The sequence below is a fragment of the Urocampus carinirostris genome, chromosome 11, assembly GCF_059441175.1.
Source record: "Urocampus carinirostris isolate Australia breed hairy pipefish chromosome 11, RoL_Ucar_1.0, whole genome shotgun sequence".
Classification (NCBI taxonomy): domain Eukaryota; kingdom Metazoa; phylum Chordata; class Actinopteri; order Syngnathiformes; family Syngnathidae; genus Urocampus; species Urocampus carinirostris.
Window position 1 is genome coordinate 5,953,464 of NC_142359.1, and position 23,901 is coordinate 5,977,364.

The 23,901-nt window shown below is 41.2% G+C and overlaps 2 protein-coding genes across 8 annotated transcripts in view; one reads left to right on the forward strand and one right to left on the reverse strand.

Moving 5' to 3' along the window:
• The window catches only part of LOC148356285 (protein arginine N-methyltransferase 8-like), a 33,361-nt gene extending 17,251 nt beyond the window's left edge, over positions 1 to 16,110 (forward strand). The window contains exons 5-10 of the mRNA XM_088347224.1: positions 1,092 to 1,234; positions 2,101 to 2,188; positions 2,254 to 2,369; positions 10,720 to 10,870; positions 14,345 to 14,466; positions 15,964 to 16,110. Of these exons, the coding sequence (XP_088203350.1) occupies positions 1,092 to 1,234; positions 2,101 to 2,188; positions 2,254 to 2,369; positions 10,720 to 10,870; positions 14,345 to 14,466; positions 15,964 to 16,047 (704 nt within the window). The 3' untranslated portion in view covers positions 16,048 to 16,110. The remainder of the gene's footprint in view (positions 1 to 1,091; positions 1,235 to 2,100; positions 2,189 to 2,253; positions 2,370 to 10,719; positions 10,871 to 14,344; positions 14,467 to 15,963) is intronic.
• The window catches only part of cracr2ab (calcium release activated channel regulator 2Ab), a 33,835-nt gene continuing 25,110 nt past the window's right edge, over positions 15,177 to 23,901 (reverse strand). For all 7 annotated transcript variants that reach the window (XM_088347222.1, XM_088347221.1, XM_088347219.1 and 4 more), the window contains 3 exons: positions 23,748 to 23,849; positions 21,156 to 21,232; positions 15,177 to 18,340 (listed from right to left, as the gene is read on the reverse strand). In XM_088347222.1, the coding sequence (XP_088203348.1) occupies positions 18,247 to 18,340; positions 21,156 to 21,232; positions 23,748 to 23,849 (273 nt within the window). In that variant the 3' untranslated portion in view covers positions 15,177 to 18,246. The remainder of the gene's footprint in view (positions 18,341 to 21,155; positions 21,233 to 23,747; positions 23,850 to 23,901) is intronic.

A 23,901-nucleotide genomic window follows, 5' to 3' on the forward strand; every position in this document is an offset into this window, starting at 1 on the left:
ACAGGGTAAAATCAATGACTTTTTTGCCTCAAATGTGTTTAGACAGGAGAACTCAAAGACCACCTCAGGTGCAAAATTAATATGAAGAAATAAATTGAATATATAAATCAGGGGTGTCAATTTGTATTCATTTTACCACAGTTTAATTTCAAAGGGACAGAACCGTTAAAATATGATTAAATATTTCTATTCTATGTAAAGAAATACTATAATTTACACCCAGAAAGAACCGATTTATCAGGAATCCAAAAGCCAGGTTTTAGTTAAATGGTTACATAATTCATAACAGCTAAATTTTCAAACATCATCTAAGCGATTGTTTTTTTTCTAAAAATGTTAAAAATGGGGCGACACGGCAGCGCGACACAGTTCTGAGGTTATGGGTTCAAATCCTGTCAGGACCAGAACAGAAACAGGACCCACTTGTGTAACGTCCTGTCCCGTTTATTTGTATAGCCCTTAATCACAAGGATTCTCAAAGGGCTGCACGGACCACAGATTATTGCAAACTACAGACCATTATTACACCATCCACTGATCTAAAACCTACATGAGGGCAAGGAAAAACTCAAAAACCTCAGGATGAGTCAAGTCAAGTCAAGTTTATTTGTGACACCCTTAATCACAAGAAATCTCAAAGGTCTGTACAGACTAGAGACTATTATGATACCATCCCCTGATCTAAAACCTACATGAGAGCAAAGAAAAACTCAAAAACCTCAGGATGAGTCAAGTCAAGTTTATTAGTGACACCCTTAATCAACAGGAGTCTCAGAGGGCTGCACAGACCACCAATTATTGCAAACCACAGACTATTATTATGCCATTCCCTGATCTAAAACCTACATCAGGGCAAGGGAAAACTCAAAAACCTCAACATGAGTAAAATGAAGAAACCTTGAGAAGGGACCGCACAGGAGGTCATCCCCCTTCCAGGATGACCAAGCTCCAAAGGATGTTGCAAAAACAAATAATACACAGATATCGTCAGAGTGTAACAAAGAAGTAGTTTTCAACTTCAAAAAGATTGGTGAACCTTAGGATTATCACACGGCGTAAAACCATTTTGTTGTATGTGTTTGTGCTGGTAGTCATCACCATCTTCCAAGGCAAGGTGGAAGAGGTGGAGCTTCCCGTGGACAAGGTGGACATCATCATCTCCGAGTGGATGGGCTACTGCCTCTTCTACGAGTCCATGCTCAACACCGTCATCTTCGCTAGGGACAAGTGGCTGGTACGCAGGGTTGGGTAGGGTTACTTTAACTGGATTACTTTCAATTAGTTTTGGATTACTCCAATACCAAATATGCTAATATAAGACAAAAGAAGGGCAGCATGGCGGCGCAGTGGTTAGCGCGTGTGCGGCACAGTTCTAAGGTCTTGGGAACCTGCTGTGTGGGTTCAAATCCAGCTACTGGACTTACTGTGTGGAGTTTGTATGTTCTCCCCGTGCCCGTGTGGGTTTCCTCCGGGCACTCCGGTTTCATCCCACATTCTAAAGACATGCATTTCAGGTGTATTGGCCGGTCCAAATTGTCCCTAGGTGAGAATGAGCGAGCGAGTTGTCTGTCCCTGTGTGCCTGCGATTGGCTGGCAACCGGTTCAAGGTGTCCCCTGCCCACTGCCCGATGGGCAGGGGAATGGGCTCAAGCACCCCCGCGACCCTACTGAGGATAAGCGGTGCAGCTAATGAGATGAGATGAGAAGTTAAAAGAAACTAGATATGAATAAAATGACAAAATTTTGTGCAGGCTTGGGGAGTAACGGAATACATGGAATGGCAAAAATGATGTTGGCAAGCTGTTTAGATTTATTTTCATTTTGTTTCTGTCGCTTTTTATCTTAGTTTTGCCGGAGATCAAAGCCAGGAAAGAAAGCTTACCATGTGTTGTGAGTCATAATTGTATTCATATTTATTTTCTTTTTATTATCATATTTGGTATTGGAGTAATCCAAAAGTCATTGAAAGTAATCCAGTTAAAGTTACCCTACCCAACCCTGCTGGTACGGTATGCTGAAGGGAAACGGAAAGAGGCGGGACCCAGATGAACAATTCCCCAAAACTCTCGGAGTTTACTGAAGCTTATTTTCTTCCTTCAGAAAGCAGGAGGTTTGATGTTCCCTGACCGGGCGTCCCTCTACGCCCTAGCCATCGAAGACAGGCAATACAAGGACTTCAAGATCCACTGTGAGTCCATCAGCCTCCATTTTTTCCTTCAAACAGACGATAGTACCTTCCCAATGTGCGCGTAGGGTGGGAGAATGTCTACGGCTTTGATATGAGCTGCATCCGCAACGTGGCCATGAAGGAACCTCTAGTGGATGTGGTGGACCCCAAGCAGGTGGTCACCAATGCCTGTCTGTTAAAGGTCAGTTTGATCTCGTGTGTGCTTAATAAAGTGTCCCTGTAGATCAGGGATCAGCAACCTTTTCGGTGCGGAGTGCCAAATTTTAAATTTTCTTGTAAATCAGTGTGCCACACCAAGATCAATGACTCGCACAATTTTTTTGATGTCCAACAGAGCTGTAATTTAATACCAGTCCGGACATACAACATGGATATACATTGAAATTGTATAACTGACCAATCTTCCACTATTCTTGTTCATCAATAAACTCTCTTTCAAAGCGGCGCTGCCACGAGCGGCTGCCTTTTCCAGCAGCTGCCCTATTGTTTTATTGTCTGCTCCTAACTTCGGTGTTTTTTCTTCCCGTTTTGACAACTACACTATGGATTACTTCTATCCTATGGGACATGGGTTTTAGCGCACAAAAAATGCGTGTATTCAAGGAATTTCAACTCCTTGCCCTGAAGAATTCTCGTGCCGGCGTGATGAAGGGGCCTATCGTGGAAGAAGAGCCGGAGCTAGCGAAGCGGCTAGCGGCGTTATAAGTCTTCGGTACTATCCGTAATCATGGTAAATGCGAACTCACGACCAAATAAGAGTGCTGGTGGAAAACATCGAAGCGCACAGGGAGCGCAGTTGCTGTGTTTTGCGGAAACGTGGCTCACGTTTAGCATTCCGGACGCTAACGTGTAGCCACCCGGAGTTACCCGGAACTATCCGGCTTCAACGCCGCTAAACAGAGACACGAAAGCCGGGGGGAATCGGAGAGGAGGCGGACTTGCTAACACGAGGTGGTGTATCCCTGGATTTTCACAAAGAAAAGTTTTCCATCTGCCGCAGGGATGTCGAACTTTTGGACTGGCGTGACGTCATCCGCTCCGCTACAAGCACCCCTAGGGCATCATGTTAATCTGTTAATAAACAACGGGGTAGACTGCTGGAAGTGTGAATTTCCCTACGGGGATGAATAAAGTATCTATCTATCTATCTACCTATCTAAAAAATGACTGTGAGCAACATGTGGAAAGGCCTGTAGCCATCCATGACATCAACGTTTTACCACAAAATTAATCAGAATCAACCATTCTTCATCAACAATGAACTGCAATCAAAAACAAGTGATATGGACAGCTACCATACCATTCATCAATGAAATCTTATTGCAGAAAATATCAAAACTTGAAATAACAGCAGCAAAGCAGAAGGCTTCTTGAAAATAAGTGCAACAGAAATAACAACTGATTTGGTCTCAGATACAAATGGTTTTCCATGCTTTGCTATACAGTGAGCAATGTGATAACTTGCTTCAGTGGTGGTTATTGTAGCAGTGACAAATGTTTTCAGGGTCTGTGTTTGTTTGCTGTACCTGGACACAACGCGTTTTAATGTCTCCGCCTTTTCAGACTCGTCCTTGAATTCATGTTCATGTTTCGTCTCGCAATGACGATTAACAGTTGATGCACCAGGTACAACACTCTCGAGGCATAATGCACAAACAGCACAGTCGATTTTGGCACAAAGCCTCAGTCATCTGTCCCGGCTGGCTGAAAAGAACGAGATTTTTTCGCTGGAGGAGCTGTTGTGATTCGTTCATTTATGGCGTGCCGGTGTTTCGTTGGCTGGGTTAAAACACGGATCTGGCGGCGCAGACACGCTCACACACAAAGCAGAGGAGGCGGGGCGCTACCGTAAAGCCTCTAAATAACACAGCGCGCAACTGAAAATGTCTAAATTTCACCAAAAAATGCGCATAAAAAAAAAAATCATTAGTATTTTGCCATGCGCTCGCGTGCCACTGGTTAACCCCTCGCGTGCCACTGCTGGCACGCCTGCCATAAGTTGCCGACCCCTGCTCTAGAGTAATGTTTAAGGACAGTTGTTTGTTTTATCTCGTCTTTGCATGTTTGTTGAGTTTGGGGCGTAAGATCAGAGGCTGGATTTGAACTTTTAATGACAGAATATTCCTGACAACACTGATATAGACAAAGGCTACATTCTTGCATAAGTGTACAAAGGAAATTTGAAGCAAAATTTGTATGAGGCTTTGCAAAATCGCACCGAAGTTCTGGGTTGTTGATCAATATCCTGCTGTAAGCCATTTTGTTAGCTTAGCCCTATCACTGTGGTCATGTGGCAGGGTTGGGTAGGGTTACTTTAACTTGACTACTTTCAATTACTTTTGGATTACTCCAATACCAAATATGCTAATAAAAGACAAAAGAAAGTAAACATGAATAAAATGATGACTCACAACACGTGGTAAGCTTTCTCTCCTGGCTTTGATCTCTTTGATCTCCGGCCAAACGAACATAAGATGCGACCAGGGTTGGGTAGGGTTACTTTAACTGGATTACTTTCAATTACTTTTGGATGACTCCAATACCAAATATGCTAATAAAAGACCAAAGAAACTAAATATGAATAAAACGATGACTCACAACACGTGATAAGGTTTCTCTCCTGGCTTTGATCTCTTTGATCTCCGGCCAAACGAACATAAAATGCGACCAGGGTTGGGTAGGGTTACTTTAACTGGATTACTTTCAATTACTTTTGAATGACTCCAATACCAAATATGCTAATAAAAGACAAAAGAAACTAAATATGAATAAAATGATGACTCACAACACGTGTTAAGCCTTCTCTCCTGGCTTTTATCTCTTTGATCTCCGGCAAAACGAACATAAAATGCCACAGAAACAAAATAAATCTAAACAGTTTGCCAACATCATTTTTGCCTCTCCCCAAGCCTGCACAAAATTCAGTCATTTCATTCATATTTAGTTTCTTTTGTCTTTTATTAGCATATTTGATATTGGAGTAATCCAAAAGTCATTGAAAGTAATCCAGTTAAAGTAACCCTACCTGACCCTGTCATGTGGTCATTGGACTTGAATACAGTGCTACCCGTACGAGATCAATAATTTCAAGATTCGAGAAGTCTTGCCTGACATACGAAGGACGATCCGTGTTCCAAGAATGTCCAGATGTGACCACACTAGACCGCTCACTGCCAGAACTAGCTCGTCTTATTTAGTGTTTTGCATTTCCCAACTTACAGACCTCATCCTTTGCTCTTGTGTTTTTTTTTTTTATCGCATTGCACGTCTCGTGGTCTCAGGACACACAGCGAGGACAAGGGACATATTTTGTCGGAACATGATGCCTTGAGCACTTGCCAATCCCTCTTGACCGCCAAACCTTGCCAAGGACATCATACAATTGGCAGAGCGGATCAAAATGAGCAGACACGTGTCAAGTTGACAGTCTTTATCGGGGACAATGGAAGAAACAAAAGGTGCTCTGTAGAGGAAGGAAATGGAATAATGGGTAACAAAAACACAGTCCAAAAAAATGCAAGGTTGCATAAATACAAAGTCTTAACTGTAAAGAATGCAATGATGGGCATTCATGTGATCCGACGCTGAGGATCTGTCTTAGCAGTCCTTAAATGCTGGAGTTTTAAAAAGCACCCGACAGATAGATAGATAGATAGATAGATAGATAGATAGATAGATAGACACTTTATTCATCCCTGTAGGGAAATTCACACTTCCAGCAGGATCCTTGTGTTGATTATTAACAGATTAAAAGGATTGCCACGGGGTGCTGTGTTATAGTTTAGCAACAGCGGAGTGGATGACGTCACACGCTAGGCCAAAAGTTCGACATCCCCGCAGCAGATGGAAATCTTGTGCCCAGGGTTACACCACCTCGTATTCACGTAGATAGCGAGTCCACCTCTTCTCCGCTTCCCGCAGGCTTTTGTGTCTCTGTCTGCCCTAACAGCGCTGAAGTCAGGTAGCTCCATGTTAGCCTTAGCATTAGCGTCCAGGATGCTAGATGTGAGCCACGTTTCCGTAAAATACAGCAAACGGCACTCCCTGTACGCTTTGATGTTTTTCACCAGCACAGCCAGTTCCTCTGTCTTATTTGGTAGAGACTTCTAACGCCGCTAGCCGCTTAGCTAGCTCCGGCTCTGCATCCACGATAGGGCCCCCTCATCACGCCGGCACGAGAATTCTTCAGGGCAAGGAGTTGATTCCTCGAATAAACGCATTTTTGTGCGTTAAAACCCATAAACCCATACTTGATGTCTAAACACCTCCCCCTATTTATTATGTTTTTTTTTTTTTTTTTGGGGGGTGTATATTTTTATTTATTATTTTTTTATATATATATATATATATATATATATTTCTTTTTGCATGGATGTATTGTATGAACATTTATTCTTCTTTTCTATTAATAGTATTTTTTCTTCTTTGTTGTTCCTTCTGTTATTTATGAGTGTGTCAAGTGTATATATTTTGTGTTGATGTAAGATGGTGGAATCAAACCTCTGTCAAAATTGGTGTGAGAAATAAAAAGTAAAAAAAAAAAAAAAAACCCATAACCATAGGATAGAAAGTAATCCAAAGTGTAGTTGTCAAACGGGATGAAAAACACCGAAGATAGAAGCAGACAATAAAAACAATAAATCACAAAAAGAGCGGAATAACACGGAGTTGCTGGAAAGGATGCCGTTCGCGGCGGCGTCTATGATTTAGGTTTACTTGGATACGTTTGGGAGGCCAGGAACAGATTAATTCTGTCACTAGACCGGACCAGATCGGAGGCAGGAGTGAACTCATTCGCGTTAACGATCAGTTACTTTTATTAAGGAAATAAAAGTCGTCCAACACTCAGGGACAGAAACAACAACAGGCTTACAGGCAAACAGGAACTCAGACTAGGAATACTCACAAAACAGGCTTTTACGCAGAACGGGCAAGTAAAGGTTTCCTCAAGTCAAACAGAACAGAATAATGCAAAGTAATGCAATGAACCCGCAAACGGCAATCCCCAAAATCCGCCTTTAAGTAGCACACACGCAAATTAAAAAATCTGCTACAGCCGGTGCCAAGGGGGCGGGGCCAGCCGGTCGCCACGGCGACCATGCTGGACATGACAAATTCGTTTTCATTTATTATGTATTGGGGAAATTCGCTCGTGATACAAGCAATTCTATCTGGGAACCAATCAATCTTGTATTACTGTAAATGGCTAGAGTTGATGCACCTCTTTGTGTAGTACAGTCCTCAGTACATATCGGATGCCGGGGAGCTATAGCAATGGCCGATGTGATTCATACTAGCCAAAATGCACCCAAACGCCTCCACATGCAGCATGTGTGGTGTGAGCGGGTCGCTCGTTAGGGAGTGATTCAACTTGTGGGCTCTCTCACACAAAAAACGGTGAATAATAATCAAGGAGGATAAATATATACGCGTGTGGGAGTGTGAATCTCACATGCCGTAAAGAAACCAGTGAAAAATGAAGTCTTCCTTTTTTTTCCACCCCACATGTGTTAATTACACGGCCCAAAGGACAAATGTGGCCCGCCACATCATTTTGTGTGGCCCAAGAGAGCTTAAAATATCAGAGTGTCTAAAAGTATCGGTAAGCAGGTCAAAAGAGTGCTTTAAGGAAAAACTACATTTCCCACAATGCCTTCTGGCTACAATATCCAAGAAGTGACACCACCACTAAAAGTCAATATATACGTATCAATGGCAATGGTTGGCATTGAGGAATAAATTATCCTAAAAATGTCCAGTAGATTTATATAGGTGTCCTTCTACATAGGAGATTATTCCTTGAAGGATTCTGCTTGGCATTAGCTCAGGAGGTCGCAGGTTCGATTCCCGGCTCCTCCGTGTTATATGTCGAAGTGTCCTTAGGCAAGCCACTGAATCCCTAATTCCCCCAGGTTGGCAGCCTTGCATGGCTGCATGGCCGCTATTGGTGTGTGAGTGTGTGTGTGAATGGGTAAGTGTGAGGTGGGTCTTCATTGACTTGAAAAGCGCTATATAAATGCAGACCATTTACCATTTGCTGTCACGAGGTGGGACCGGACCAGAACGGAGGCAGGAGGCAGGAAGGGAGAACTCAATTGCATGACGATCAAAACTTTTATTTACAAAAATAAAAGTTGTCCAAAAACTCCGGGACAAAACAGAACAAAAACATTCTTACACTCAGAATGGTCAGGTACAGGTTTCCTCCGACTCAAACTAAACAGGACAGGGCATAACAGAACGGAAAAGGTGTAATGAGCCAACACCCGCAATACCCACAACCCAACCTTAAGTAGCAGCCACGCAATTAGCTGATCTGCTTCAGCTGGTGCCCAGGGGGCGGGGCAGACCGGTCGCCACGGCGACCATGACAATTTGCATCCAGAATTGCTCTTATATTGAGCGAATTTTCCCAATACAAAATAACTGAAAACCAATTAATCCGTTCCTGGCCTCCCAAAAGTATCCAAGTTTACCCCAAATACCTATAAAACTCATCTTCCTGATCACTAAAAATACATTCAAATAGTAATTGAATATAAAAATACAGTAATAAGAGAAATATGATGATAATAAAATGATTGAAGTCCAGGTCTGTTGTGGTGACATCTGGAAATTCTCGTAATTTCAATTTTTTTCACGTATACTGCACAAAATATTTGCACAAAATTCATCTTGTATCTCGAATTTCTTGTATTTCGTATCTACAGGCACCACTGCATTTAATTTATAACACTTTATTCTCTATATGTGTAGTGACATTGTGCCGAATTATTCCAATGATGGCCTCAACCTTAAAACTAAAAACAAAACTAAAATAAATTACAAAGTTCTGTTAGCTTGCTCACGATCAACGTTCCCTCTAAACTGCGCGCGTGCGCAATCGCGCACTGCCCGCACATTCTCAGCGCACAAGAAAATCTATCTTGCGCAATATTCCCCCTAAGATGCGCGCGTGCTCAATTGTGCCCTACCCAGAGCTTTTCCGCGCACAAGAAAATCTAGCCAGCTCAAAAAAATCAGGGCTCGAAATTTCTAATTAAGAAGCGAAAAAAGTCAAAGTTACAGTGCATGAAGGTAAAAATACACGGCTTCCCCTGACGTTGTGTCCTAAATGCGGTATTTGGAAGTCAAGGTCGAAGTAGAAGGAAGTTGAGTAAAGTCAGAGTTTTTCGAGAACCGGCTTCTTCGGCTCGGCTCACTAAAAGGAACCGGCTCTTTCGGGTCCTAAACGGCTCTTCGGGTTGTTTTTGCTTCTTTAATCCCAACATGACTAAATATTATGTAAAATTATGCACAACATGACTTAAAGGAAGGGGGAATAGAACAAAAAAGAAAAAAATACCAAAATGAAAAAGTAGTGAAAAGCTGAGAAAAAAAGAAACAAAAGGAAGAGAAGATAGAAGGGAAAAATCAGAAAAAAAACAGAAAAAGGAAAAAAGAAACAAAGGAAAAAAGTAAATAGAGAACAAAAAGAAAAAAAGTAACAGCAAGGAAAAAATAAACACAATGAGATTTTTTTAAAGGAATTAAAAAAAATGGAAAAAAAAAACAGGGAAAAAGAAGAAAAAGTTGCATTCAAATCATTTCCAATTATACCAAGTCAATCTTGTTGCCAACATTGTACTTCCACTAAAAAAATGTGATTAAATACAGTTGTGTATCGTGCAACCGACTCAATAAGCCCCCCAAAATGTTTGTATTATGCGACAAAAGATAAAGAGAGAGAGGGACAGAGCGTGAGAAACAAAAGATAAAAAGTCGTGAGAGAGGGGGAAAAGAAAGGGAAAGGAAGAAAGAAATCCAAAGAGAAATAGAAAGACAGAAGGAGAAAAGAGAGAAGAAAGCGCAAAGGGTATGAAGAGAGAAAGAGAAAAGAGAGAAAAGGAAAAAAGGAAGTTAGAGCAAAAGAGGTTAAAAGACACAGAGAGAGAAAGAGACAAAGAGCAACAAAGGAAGAGAAAAAGAGAGACACAGAAAGTGAAAGAGACAAAGACAGAGTGGGAGAAAATGGGTGGAAAAGAAAGAGAGAGAGAGAGAGAGAGAGAGAGAAATAAATACAGTGTCTTTGTAAGTACAGTCAGTACAGTGTCTTTTTCCGAGGCACCAGGCTTTGGCAACATCAAGTTGACATATTTCAACCTGCAGCTTGTTTTTCTCTTGCGCTTCTCTGAGCGTTGTCTCGCGGATTCAATCCCTTAACGGGCCTGACCTGGCCCGCGGGCCGCCTGTTTGACACCTGTGCATTAAACTGAGGCAATCGTATAAAATCCTTTATAGTCAAATGTAAAAAAATCCCTTAGTGGATCGATCTAAATATTGATTTTATCATTTCTAAGGAAGTCCTTGGATCAGATTGATACTATTGTCCATGAATTGATATTTCACCAGTCTATCAATTTTCTCAAAGCGCCATTTCTATACGAGGTCCTCTCTCTCACCTAGCGCCCTCAGCCGCTATCTAACCTTATGTTTTTTCGGCCCGCGGGCCGCCTGTTTGACACCCCACCCACCTTCTCCTACGCTCGCAGGAAGTGGACATCTACACGGTGATGCCGACCGATCTGACCTTCACGTCCGCGTTCTGCCTTCAAGTCCAACGCAACGACTACGTGCACGCTTTGGTCACCTACTTCAGCATCGAGTTCAGCAAGTGTCACAAGAAGATGGGCTTCTCCACCGGTGAGGGGTGAAGGACGCTTTCTTTAGGTTCACAGGAGCCATCCAATCGTGGCAAAGAAGCCCTCAGAAACAGGAAATGGGCCACAAATCCTGCTGGTAAAATTATTAAGGATCTACGGTGATTCTATTTTCAGACCTGTATCAATACCCCGATCTTGAGTAGTGATCGACACGGATACCAATTATCGATGCGTCTTATACACAGGGTTGGGTAGGGTTACTTTAACTGGATTACTTTTGGATTACTCCAATACCAAATATGCTAATAATAGACAAAAGAACCTAAACATGAATAAAATGACTACATTTTGTGCAGGCTCGGGGAGTAACGGAACACATGGAACGGCAAAAATGATGTTGGCAAGCTGTTTGGATTTATTTTCGTTTTGTTTCTGTCGCATTTTATGTTAGTTTTGCCGGAGATCAAAGAGATCAAAGCCAGGAGAGAAAGCTTACCATGTGTTGTGAGTCATCATTTTATTCATATTTAGTTTATTTTGTCTTTTATTAGCATATTTGGTATTGGAGTAATCCAAAAGTAATTGAAAGTAATCCAGTTAAAGTAACCCTACCCAACCCTGGTCGCATTTTATGTTCGTTTGGCCGGAGATCAAAGAGATCAAAGCCAGGAGAGAAAGCTTACCACGTGTTGTGAGTCATCATTTGATTCATATTTAGTTTCTTTTGTCTTTTATTAGCCTATTTGGTATTGGAGTCATCCAAAAGTAATTGAAAGTAATCCAGTTAAAGTAACCCTACCCAACCCTGGTCGCATTTTATGTTCGTTTGGCCGGAGATCAAAGAGATCAAAGCCAGAAGAGAAACCTTACCACGTGTTGTGAGTCATCATTTGATTCATATTTAGTTTCTTTTGTCTTTTATTAGCATATTTGGTATTGGAGTAATCCAAAAGTAATTGAAAGTAATACAGTTAAAGTAACCCTACCCAACCCTGGTCGCATTTTATGTTCGTTTGGCCGGAGATCAAAGAGATCAAAGCCAGGAGAGAAAGCTTACCACGTGTTGTGAGTCATCATTTGATTCATATTTAGTTTCTTTGGTCTTTTATTAGCATATTTGGTATTGGAGTCATCCAAAAGTAATTGAAAATAATCAAGTTAAAGTAACCCTACCCAACCCTGGTCGCATTTTATGTTCGTTTGGCCGGAGATCAAAGAGATCAAAGCCAGGAGAGAAAGCTTACCACGTGTTGTGAGTCATCATTTGATTCATATTTAGTTTCTTTGGTCTTTTATTAGCATATTTGGTATTGGAGTCATTCAAAAGTAATTGAAAGTAATCCAGTTAAAGTAACCCTACCCAACCCTGGTCGCATTTTATGTTCGTTTGGCCGGAGATCAAAGAGATCAAAGCCAGGAGAGAAAGCTTACCACGTGTTGTGAGTCATCATTTGATTAATATTTAGTTTCTTTTGTCTTTTATTAGCATATTTGGTATTGGAGTCATCCAAAAGTAATTGAAAATAAATCCAGTTAAAGTAACCCTACCCAACCCTGGTCGCATTTTATGTTCGTTTGGCCGGAGATCAAAGAGATCAAAGCCAGGAGAGAAAGCTTACCACGTGTTGTGAGTCATCATTTGATTAATATTTAGTTTCTTTTGTCTTTTATTAGCATATTTGGTATTGGAGTCATTCAAAAGTAATTGAAAGTAATCCAGTTAAAGTAACCCTACCCAACCCTGGTCGCATTTTATGTTCGTTTGGCCGGAGATCAAAGAGATCAAAGCCAGGAGAGAAAGCTTACCACGTGTTGTGAGTCATCATTTGATTCATATTTAGTTTCTTTGGTCTTTTATTAGCATATTTGGTATTGGAGTCATTCAAAAGTAATTGAAAGTAATCCAGTTAAAGTAACCCTACCCAACCCTGGTCGCATTTTATGTTCGTTTGGCCGGAGATCAAAGAGATCAAAGCCAGGAGAGAAAGCTTACCACGTGTTGTGAGTCATCATTTGATTTATATTTAGTTTCTTTTGTCTTTTATTAGCATATTTGGTATTGGAGTCATCCAAAAGTAATTGAAAGTAATACAGTTAAAGTAACCCTACCCAACCCTGCTTGTACACTATCTATCTATCTATCTATCTATCTATCTATCTATCTATCTATCTATCTATCTATCTATCTATCTATCTATCTATCTATCTATCTATCTATCTATCTACCTACATTGGTCATATCCCTCAAGAGGGATGACCTACAGCAAGACAAACACATGAAAAGAAAATAAAAAAAAGGGAAAAAGTAGCAAAAAACACACAATATGTTTTGGGGACCATGGCCAACCCAAATGCCCAAACACCCAAACATATTAGGCACCTCGGCACCCAAGTCGGTCATGCTTTCGTCCCTCCAGATGAAACGGGACACCAGAAAGCGGCCATGTCACTCGGGTCAGGGTGACACCACACACTCTTCTGTTCAACAGCAGGGCCCGACAGCTTTCGCTGGTTTACCCCTGCGGCATCATACAGGTACCCTGGCCATCCCTTAGAACGCGTCCAAACATCTCACTGTCCTTTTACAACATTTCTCCACTTATTCCTATCACCAACAGGAGCTCTAGCTTCCTCTTTCCTGCAGTGCACTCATAACACCGTCCATCCACATCAAACGCAACCTTCGTCTTGGTCTCCTTCCATTTACTCCTGCTCTGTAGATCCTCTTCAACATTCGTTCCTCATCCGTCCTCTCCATGTGTCCAGACCAATCGAGTACTCTCTTATTCACACGCTTGCTCAGTTCAACTACTACTCCAGTTCTGTCTCTCACAATTTCACTTCTCAATCTATCTGGTCACTCCTAACATACTCCTCAAACACTTCATCTCAAAAACATTTAAAAAACATAATAGAGGATTAAACCTTAAGGTGTGGTCTTATGAGGTGTCAAACAAGTGGAACAGCTGCTCTTATCTTACTTTTAGCCAAGCTTTTCCAGGCTGAACACATTAAGTAGGAAGAATAAGAGTAAATTTATGTATTTCTTTCTATTTTTTAGTGTGGCATGAAAATGGTGAAGGTAAGAAAACTTCTTCAAGTAAAATGAAATGAAATTATCTGCTTTATATAGTGCTTTTCAAGTCAATGAAGACTTCCCAAAGCGCTTTACAATGTGCTTCAAATTCCCAATAGCGGCCGTGCAGCCATGTAAGGCGCAAACCTGCTTATTGGGGGCATTAGAGGTTCAGTGTCTTACCCAAGGACACTTCAACATGTAACACGGAGGAGCCGGGATTCGAACCTGGGATCTCTTGATCCCAGGACGAGCTTTCTACCTCCTGAGCTACTGCCAAACCCAAAGAAAATAAAGAAAGGAAAAGAAAAAGAGTTTATTCGATAGTGTCTAAGAAATGCACGTACTTGTACATGCAACAGAAGGAGCTTGACAGAGGGTGCTATGATGACACAAGCTTAGATCCTTTAACCAATCCGCCGCTTCCTTTGCCCGCAGCACCAGATGCGGCCGCCACGCATTGGAAGCAGACCGTGTTCTATTTGGAGGACTACCTGACGGTGAAGAAAGGCGAGGAGATATTTGGCAGTATCGCTGTCAGGCCCAATGAGAAGAACGTGGTAAGAAAGGCAAATATATATATACAGTGAAAAAAACAAGTATTCGAACACCCTGCTATTTTGCTATTTCTCCCACTTAGAAATCATGGAGGGGTCTGAAATTGTCATCGTAGGTGCATGTCAGCTGTGAGAGAGATAAACTAAAAAGAAAAATCCAGAAATCGCAATGCATAATTTTTTAACAATTTATTTGTGTAATACAGCTGCAAATACGTTTTTGAAAACATGTGTATCATCTCGAATTCTGACCCTGAAAGACCTGCACTCCATGTATCAGCCAGATGTCTTCCCACAATAGGTTACAGTTAATCCACAACAATGCACCTGTTTGAGGTTGTTAGCTACATAAAAAAACTGTCCACCCCATACAATCAGTAAGACTTTAACTATCACCTCGTGGGGTCTCAATGATTCTAAGAAAGGTGAAGAATCAGCCCAGAACTACACGACAGAAGTTGATCAATGACCTGAAACTAGCTGGGACCACCGATTCCAAGGGTACTGTAGGTAATACACTAAGACGTCATGGTTTAAAATCATGCATGGCACGAAAGGTTCCCCTGCTTAAAGCAGCACATGTCCAGCCCCGTCTGAAGTTTGCATATGACCCTTTGGATGACACAGAGGAGTCATGGGAGAAAGTCTTGTGGTCAGATGAGATCAAAACAGAACTTTTTGGTCATAATTCCACATAGCCTGTTTGGAGGAAGAAGAATGAAAAGTACAATCCGAAGAGCACCATTCCTACTGTGAAACATCGGGCTAGTAGTATCATGCTTTAGGAGTATTTTTCTGCACATGGGACAGGACGAGTGCACTGCATTAAAGAGAGGATGAGATTTTTTCTCATTGGGTCAAAAAAATGCTAAATGGGCTAGACCAGGAGAAAAATAAATATCAATATGATCTTTTGATATCAGCCAATATAGTCTCGATCCGATACCTTTGCAAAGCATGAGGAAAAGATATCCAGTTTTCTCATATACTTTTATAAAATAAATTTAAGTGCAGACATTTACATGTTACATTTCATTGTGTGTGTGTTTAAAGGGACAGTGTGTATTATTTGCCCACGAGACGTGGGCGAAGAGTGCAACAGATACGGAGTGCTATAAAGCACAAGGAAGAATACAAACTACAGGGACTCAAAAGGGACCAAAGTACTACATTTTTGCCTTTACTGAGGTTTTTTGGGGCTCTTGTTATTGCACGTTTATATATTTATGTATTTTGGCTCACCTTAAATTCAATATTGTTTTCAATGAAGGGTTTTTCACCACCAGGAGGCGCAAAAAATACACAATGTCTTTCTAGATGACACCGTTGTCCACCATTTACTGCAACAGGTACCCAAAAAACCTTCCGAAAAATGATGAGGTTTGGTCAATATGAATAGTTTCTATTCTTCCTTGTGCGTTTTAGCACTCGTTTTCATTTGCAATACACAATAAAGGATTACACTTTTTGAAATGCCTTTTCCCTACTCTATAATTGCAGCGTGACTTGGAATTCACACTGGAGCTGGACTTTAAAGGCCAGTTATGTGACGCCGCCATCTCGCACGACTACAAAATGCGTTAACAGACTGAAAAGGACAAGCGTGTCTCTCAAGTATGAGCAATAAACAAATAAACAAATTAAATCTGAAAAGGAAGTTGACTTTTCCTGTGTTCATTTTTAACGATTCCAATTTTTTTCCCTGAAATACGATTAAATAATATATGATTTCCCCCAAATTCATGTATTGCATAAGATTAGTAAAGTGGTACCTCTTTATGAAGGAAAATCCAGTTCACGGGCAGTACCAGAGGCTACCACTAGAGACCGCTCACTGCCTTTCATTGTGTGACCTTCGCCATAAATTCCATAAAGGGAAAAAATAAGGTGTCCAAGAGAAAAAATGTAGAACAACAGACACAATGAAAAATAATGGAAAAGTGAAAGGGCGGTGTTTGTACGAGTGACCACGCCAAGGAGTACAACTGGGATGCAGCGAGTGCCGATCACAAAGCCGCGAAAGAATTCACACAGTGCTTTGCTGGTATAATTTCCGAGGGAGGTTATATTCCTGTTTTAAAAAAACAACAAAGAGAAAGAGGAACAAGACGTCTACAAAAGAGATTAGTGCAGGGAAGTTGCCTCTTTGTCAGGACCAGAACGGAGACAGGACCGCCTTGCGTAAGTTTCTCTCAGTTTTATCGGGAAGGAAGGAAAGGGTTGCCCCCACGATCTGGTGATTGCTGGTCGCGGAAAGCAGGTCGCTCTGAACGCGGAAGGGGCATTTCCATGGCGAGCAATGGCGGTGTCGGGAACGGAAAAAACAGGTCAGTCGCCGGGGCAGGGGAGCAAAAAACATGGTCGGGATCAGCAACGAGTTGAAAGCCAGAAGAGGAGAGTAGACGTGGTCAAGATCAAAAAATGGGTCGAAGTCGGGAAACAAAAACAGGAGTGAGTCAGGGTCGAAAAGCTTGCCTAGAGGAAACTGAAGTTCACAGACGGACTGACAACAGGGGGCAGATAGGAGTGGGTTTAAATAGGGACAGAGAGCCAATCAGAGTCCAAGGCAGTTGGCGTCAAAGGAGCTGGCACGGGTGAAGCATATCGGTAATCATGACACTCTTTTAAGAAAGAAAAAAATAGATGGAGAAAAATTAGCAACCGGTCGTTCTTTACACATTTCCCTCAAAGGACCTGTGGACAGCGTTGAGAGTCAAGCTAAAAGAGTAAAAGAAAGTGATGAATGAAAACTGAAATGGAAAATAAAAAATGCAAATCGCACTGTAAAAAGTGATCATTTAAAGATACAGCACCACACCTTTGCTATGGCGACTCATTTTGAAATTTTATTTCATTAATATGATCTTATTTATCTTATTCCTGTATTTGTATGTTTAATTCCTATTTCATTATGTTTTAGTGATTAGTAAGATGTGTTTTAAAGCTATTTAGGGTTCTTTTGATCCTTTTGGGAGTTCAGGAATTAGTTTTCAATTATTCCATATGGAGAAAATTCCCTTGTAACACGGGCAATACGAGCTACAAGCCTGATGCTGGGAAAAAAATAAAAGATAAAAAATAAAAATAAAATATTTTTTTCAAATCAAACGTTTTCTTTATTCCGATTTCGAAATCATCGTTCGGTTTGGAAAATTCGGAATTTCGGTTCGTTTGCCAATTTGCATACTCGGCAGCCAATCAGAAGCCTTCATCGAATAATTTCGTGCATCCGGACTTTTCCGAGCGTTATCACTTTTCAAAGTAGACGCACAGAGAACACAAGAAAAATGGAGAAGTGGTTAGGAATCAAGCCAAAACCTCAGCCCCAGGAGAAAAATTCAAAAGAAGCTAACAAAATTGATGACGCTACAAAACGTAAACGTACATCAATAGCATCGTGGAAAGAGGAGTTCACGTGGCTTGTGGCAGACGACGCAACGCAAACATTGCATGAATGAAGATGAGTAAATACAGGTACATACTGATGGCAAATGGAAAACAGCAATGTCACATATATGCAATTTATGTTATAAGTCGATTTATAATAAACTTAAAATGTTGTTCTGTTATATATTCTGATTATCAATCCTTAATACTTTGCAACAATTGTTTTTTTTTACGATGAGTCGTCTTATTGTGTTTCAAGTTGTGAAAAATGGTGCAGGCAACTTTATGGCTGGGCAGGTAACTTCTCAGACACTGTTGGTAAGTAAAGGTAGCACTGCATCATAGATCAAAGTGTCCTTGTTAAAAGGTAAATATAAAAGGGGAAACCCCCGGAAATCATGTTGACTTGCAGCAGGCCTTCTTCTTCAAGGGCTGAGCAGTGAGGACGACTGTGGTGTCTCTCACCCGGTCCTCCTGTTCCATCAGCACCCTGGGATCCAAAATAAGTCAAATAAGAAACTGGATACGAAAAGTCAGCAGTCTTCTTTAAAGGATAAAAAGAAGATACACTGTTTTTGAGTATCTTTTAGCTTTTATATCACGAGTAAAACTAATGTAAACTAATGTAAAACTAAAGTCTTAATCTTGATTATTTATCAAAAGATATTATTTAGATCTTAAGTAAATCTTGAATATTTGTTTTGAGACAAATCTCTTCCTATATGTGTTGGATAAAGATTAAATATGTAACTTTTCATAGATAGATAGATATGAGAGAGATAGATAGATAGCGAGAGAGAGATAGGTAGCTAGATAGCGAGAGAGAGAGAGAGAGAGAGATAGATGTCTAGATAGATAGATCGATAGATGTCTAGATAGATAGACAGATGTCTGGATAGATGTCTAGATAGATAGTTGTTTAGATAGAATAGAATAGAATAGAATAGAATATACCTTTATTGTCATTGTTACAAATGGGCTAACATATTGTGACAACGAAATTGGGCATGACACTCCAGTTTTACACATAGTGAGGGTATGAGCAAGAAGATAAAGGAACAGAGAAGATAATGTTATAAAACAAGGGGAATAAGGCTATAGTTATAATTTACATGGTATTTACACAACAATGTCAGCATGTGGGATGTTACATACAGGGTTGTCGTGATAACGTTGTATCGTAACGGTTGTGCAATATTGCATTTGGTGCAAAGTCATCATGGTGCAAAAATAGATGTCTAGATAGATAGTTGTTTAGATAGATGTCTAGATAAATGTCTAGATAGATGGATAGATAGATAGATAGATAGATAGATAGATAGATAGATAGATAGATAGATAGATAGATAGATAGATAGATAGATAGATAGATAGATAGATAGATAGATAGATACAGAGATAGATAGATACAGAGATAGATAGATATATGTCTAGATAGATAGATGTCTAGATAGATGTCTAGATAGATGTCTAGATAAATAGATGGATAGATAGATAGATAGATAGATAGATAGATAGATACTTTATTCATCCCCGTAGGGAAATTCACACTTCCAGCAGTATCCTTGTGTAAAATATAACAATAAATATGTAGAGAGAGTGAGAGATAGGTAGCGAGAGAGCGAGAGATAGGTAGCTAGATAGCGAGAGAGAGAAAGAGAGAGAGAGAGAGAGAGATAGATGTCTAGATAGATAGATGTCTAGATAGATGTCTAGATAGATGGATAGAGACAGATAATACACATATAGACAGAGAGAGATAGAGAGAGATAGATAGATAGATAGATAGATAGATAGATAGATAGATAGATAGATAGATAGATAGATAGATAGATAGATAGATAGATAGATAGATAGATAGATAGATAGATAGATAGATAGATACTTTATTGATCCCCGTAGGGAAATTCACACATCCAGCAGTATCTTTGTGTTGAAAAATAAAATATAAGAATAAAGATGTAGAATAATACCAGTATACCACTATACCAGTGTCTGATATAACATCCGCCCAGACGCCCAGGGCGTGCATCTTTTACGTCGGGCGTACAACTTGCGCAATGTCTCCGCCCAGCTGGCCAACAACTTTTTCAAGGAAAAAAAAACCCGAAAGATTTTGTTTTTTCAAACCAAACATTTGCTCTGTTCCGATTTCGAAATCTTCGTTCGGTTTAGAAATTTCGGAAATTCGGTTCGTTTGGCAATTTACATACTCGGCAGCCAATCATAAGCCTGCATCGAATAACTTTGTGCTTCCGGACTCTCCCGAGCGTTATAAGATCGTGCATTTGCATATCATTTTCCAAAGTAGGCGCACAGAGAACACAAGAAAAATGGAGAAGTGGTGATGAATCAAGCCAAAACCTCACCCCCAGAAGAAATATTCAAAAGAAGCTAACAAAATTGATGACGCTACAAAACGTAAACGTACATTAAAAGCATCGTGGAAAGAGGAGTTCTCGTGGCTTGTAGCAGACGACGCAACGCAAACGTTGCATGAATGTGATATACATGCAACAAATGTAATAAGTAGATTTATAATAAACTTAATTTTAAAGTGTTGTTCTGTTATATATTTTGATGAACCATCCTTCATACTTTGCAACAATGTTTTTTTTAGGGATGAGTCGTCTTATTGCGTTTCAACTTGTGAAAAATGGGGCAGGCAACTTTATGCCTGGGCAGGCAACTTTTCAGAGTTGTCAGCCCCGCTAACTTTTTGTCATGAGTTTCAGACACTGGCTGTACTAATAAATGTGACTTGACTTTAATTAGAGGCACTTAAATGGGTGGCGGGCAAGGTTGGGTAGGGTTACTTTAACTGGATTACTTTCAATGACTTTTGGATGACTCCAATACCAAATATGCTAATAAAAGACAAAAGAAACTAAATATGAATAAAATGATGACTCACAACACGTGGTAAGCTTTCTCTCTTGGCTTTGATCTCCGGCAATACGAACATAAAATGCGACAGAAACAAAATGAAAAGAAATCCAAACAGCTTGCCAACATCATTTTTGCCGTTCCATGTAATCCGTTACTCCCCAAGCCTGCACAAAATTGAGTCATTTTATTCATATTTAGTTTCTCTTGTCGTTTATTAGCATATTTGGTATTGGAGTAATCCAAAAGTCATTGAAAGTAATCCAGTTAAAGTAACCCTACCCAACCCTGGTGGCGGGTATGCTGACATGATTCATTCTCACTACAGACACATATGAAATCAACTTAAATTATTTACTCGTCTTTGTTGTGGCTTTGCTACATATAGAATGACACTTTGGTGAGTATTTTTGCCATACCTGGCTAGGTGGGTCAGGGACTCGGTCACATTCATGCCCGTGTAGGCGCTGACTTCGTAAAACATCACCTTGTTTTCCTGTAAGCAAAACGCAACCCATGGACATTTTTCTTAATTGAACTGTAAATTCCAGACCACACCTGAAACTCAAATTTGTTTTTGAACAAACCGCATCGGACTCTAAACTGGAGGCTTGAACAGCCATGAAACTGAATTCATTCAGGTCAATTTCTCAGCGGGGTAATGTCTGGTACAGGAAAGTAACAAATTGTGCCACTCAGTTCAGGACTGTCAGCAGCAGTCAATATGATGAAAATTGGCAAAAACATGTTTTCGGGAATGTGACAAAAACATTCTGATAACAAAATTCAACGTACTGGGTAAAATGAAGAAACTGTAACGACCAGCATATAGGGTAGACCCAATCGCGTAACGTTTCTCACAAATGTATTGAGATATAGGAAGAGGAAGGGCAGCGGCCGCGATCCCATGCTAGCTGGACGCGGGAAGCAAGTTGCTCTCACGATTGGATTATGATCCTTATACGGAATTGGATCTTCCGAAGCGGGCGATGGCGGTGTCTGGGACGGAAAAACAGGTCGGTTGCCAGGGATAGGAGAGCAAAAACGTGGTCAGAAACGGGTCATAAGCCGGGACGGGAGAGCAGACGTGGTTGGGATCGAAAACGGGTCATAAGCCGGGACGGGAGAGCAGAAGCCATCGGGATAAAAAAATAGGTCGAAGCCGGAGACAGACAGGGAGATCAGGAACGGACAGGTGGGAAAACGGGAGAAAAAACGAGAGAGGCGAGAGTGGGGGTCAAAAAGGCTTGCCTTGTATACACAGAGGTTTGCAGACGGACTGACAAAAGGAGAGTGACAGGACTGGGCTTAAAAAGGGACAGGGAGCCAATCAGGGCTGGCACAGGTGATCCAAATTGGTAATCATGACAGAAACTAAGTATCATAACAGCCTGGTCACACGTTGAGCCATGCATCTGATCTTAAGCTCTCCCATCCCTTGCGGACATGACAAAATGATAGAGAGCAGACAATGGAATTGCTACTACTACATAAAAAAAAATCGTTATATATAAATATTAAAAAGTAGTGTCACCTGATTGACTGATACTAGATTCTAGTATGGCAGCAAGGGGCTAATTATCAGGTATAGTTTTCTTATCGGGGAGAAAACTTTGACGTCATATTAGGCCGTTATCAGTACGCTAACTGTCAGCTTGGTAACAAAAACGTTTTTAAGCAGTGTCAGGACCAGAACGGAGACAGGACCCACTCGCGTAACGTTTCTCACAGTTTTATTGGGAAGAAGGGAAAGGATTGTACACGCGATCCGGAGATCACTGGTCGCGGGGAACAGGTTGCTCAGATGCGGAAGTGTTATTTCCGTGTCGAGAGCGGGAAAAAAACAGGTCAGTAGCCGGGATAGAAGAGCAAAAACGTGATCGGGATCGGAAACAAGTCAAAAGCCAGGAGAGGAGAGTCCATGTGGTCGAGGCCAAAAACGGATCGTTATTCGGGATGGGAGAACAGACGTGGTCGAGATCAAAACAGGTCGTAATCCGGGACGGGAGAGCAGACGTGGTCGAGATCAAAACAGATCGTAATTCGGGACAGGAGAGCAGATGTGGTTGAGATCAAAACAGGTCGTAATTTGGGACGGGAGAGCAGACGTGGTTGAGATCAAAACAGGTCGTAATTCGGGGCGGGAGAACAAACGTGGTTGAGATCAAAACAGGTCGTAATTCGGGACGAGAGAGCAGACGTGGTCGAGATCAAAACAGGTCATAATTCGGGACGGGAGAGCAGACGTGGTCGAGATCAAAACAGGTCGTAATCCGGGATGGGAGAGCAGACGTGGTCGAGATCAAAACAGATCGTAATTCGGGACAGGAGAGCAGATGTGGTTGAGATCAAAACAGATCATAATTCGGGACAGGAGAGCAGACGTGGTCGGGATCAAAACAGGTCGTAATTCGGGGCGGGAGAACAAACGTGGTTGAGATCAAAACAGGTCGTAATTCGGGACGAGAGAGCAGACGTGGTCGAGATAAAACAGGTCATAATTCGGGACGGGAGAGCAGACGTGGTCGAGATCATAACAGATCGTGACGGGAGACAAACAGGAGCAAAAAAACAGGACAAGCGGAAAAAAAAAAGGACCTGCCGTGTAAAAACAAAGATTCACAGACGGAACGACAGAAGGGAACTGACAGGACAGAGTTTAAATACTGACAGGGAGCCAATCCATCAACAAGCTGCAGCTGGCACCACACGGGCTGTGCCAATTGGGCGCCATGGCAACCGTGACACACGGGCGTGGCCAATTGCGTGCCATGGCAACCTTGACAAGCAGACTCATTGAGAAACATAGCAACGATTTCAAGCATTTACAAGAATTTTGCCCGAAATTCAAGCACATTTTAGTTCTTGTAGACACATTGAAATTCAAGCATTTTCAAAGATTTCAGACACCCCAACGAACCCCGTCGTTGATGTAGAAAAAACAGTAGGGTCTTGTAGTCTGGAATTTACGGCAGTTCCTGCTATTATTCAAATAATCCAGCTCTCCATACCTGGGCCAGCTGTTCTGCTTCTTTAAAGGAAACCTCCCTGTCTCTGTCCATGTCCATTTTGTTGCCCAGGACAAGAATTTGAACGCTTTCTCCCGCAGCATCCTGACAAAATAAAAAGCGCTGACACGGCAAAACAGTATGTAAAATTAGAGCG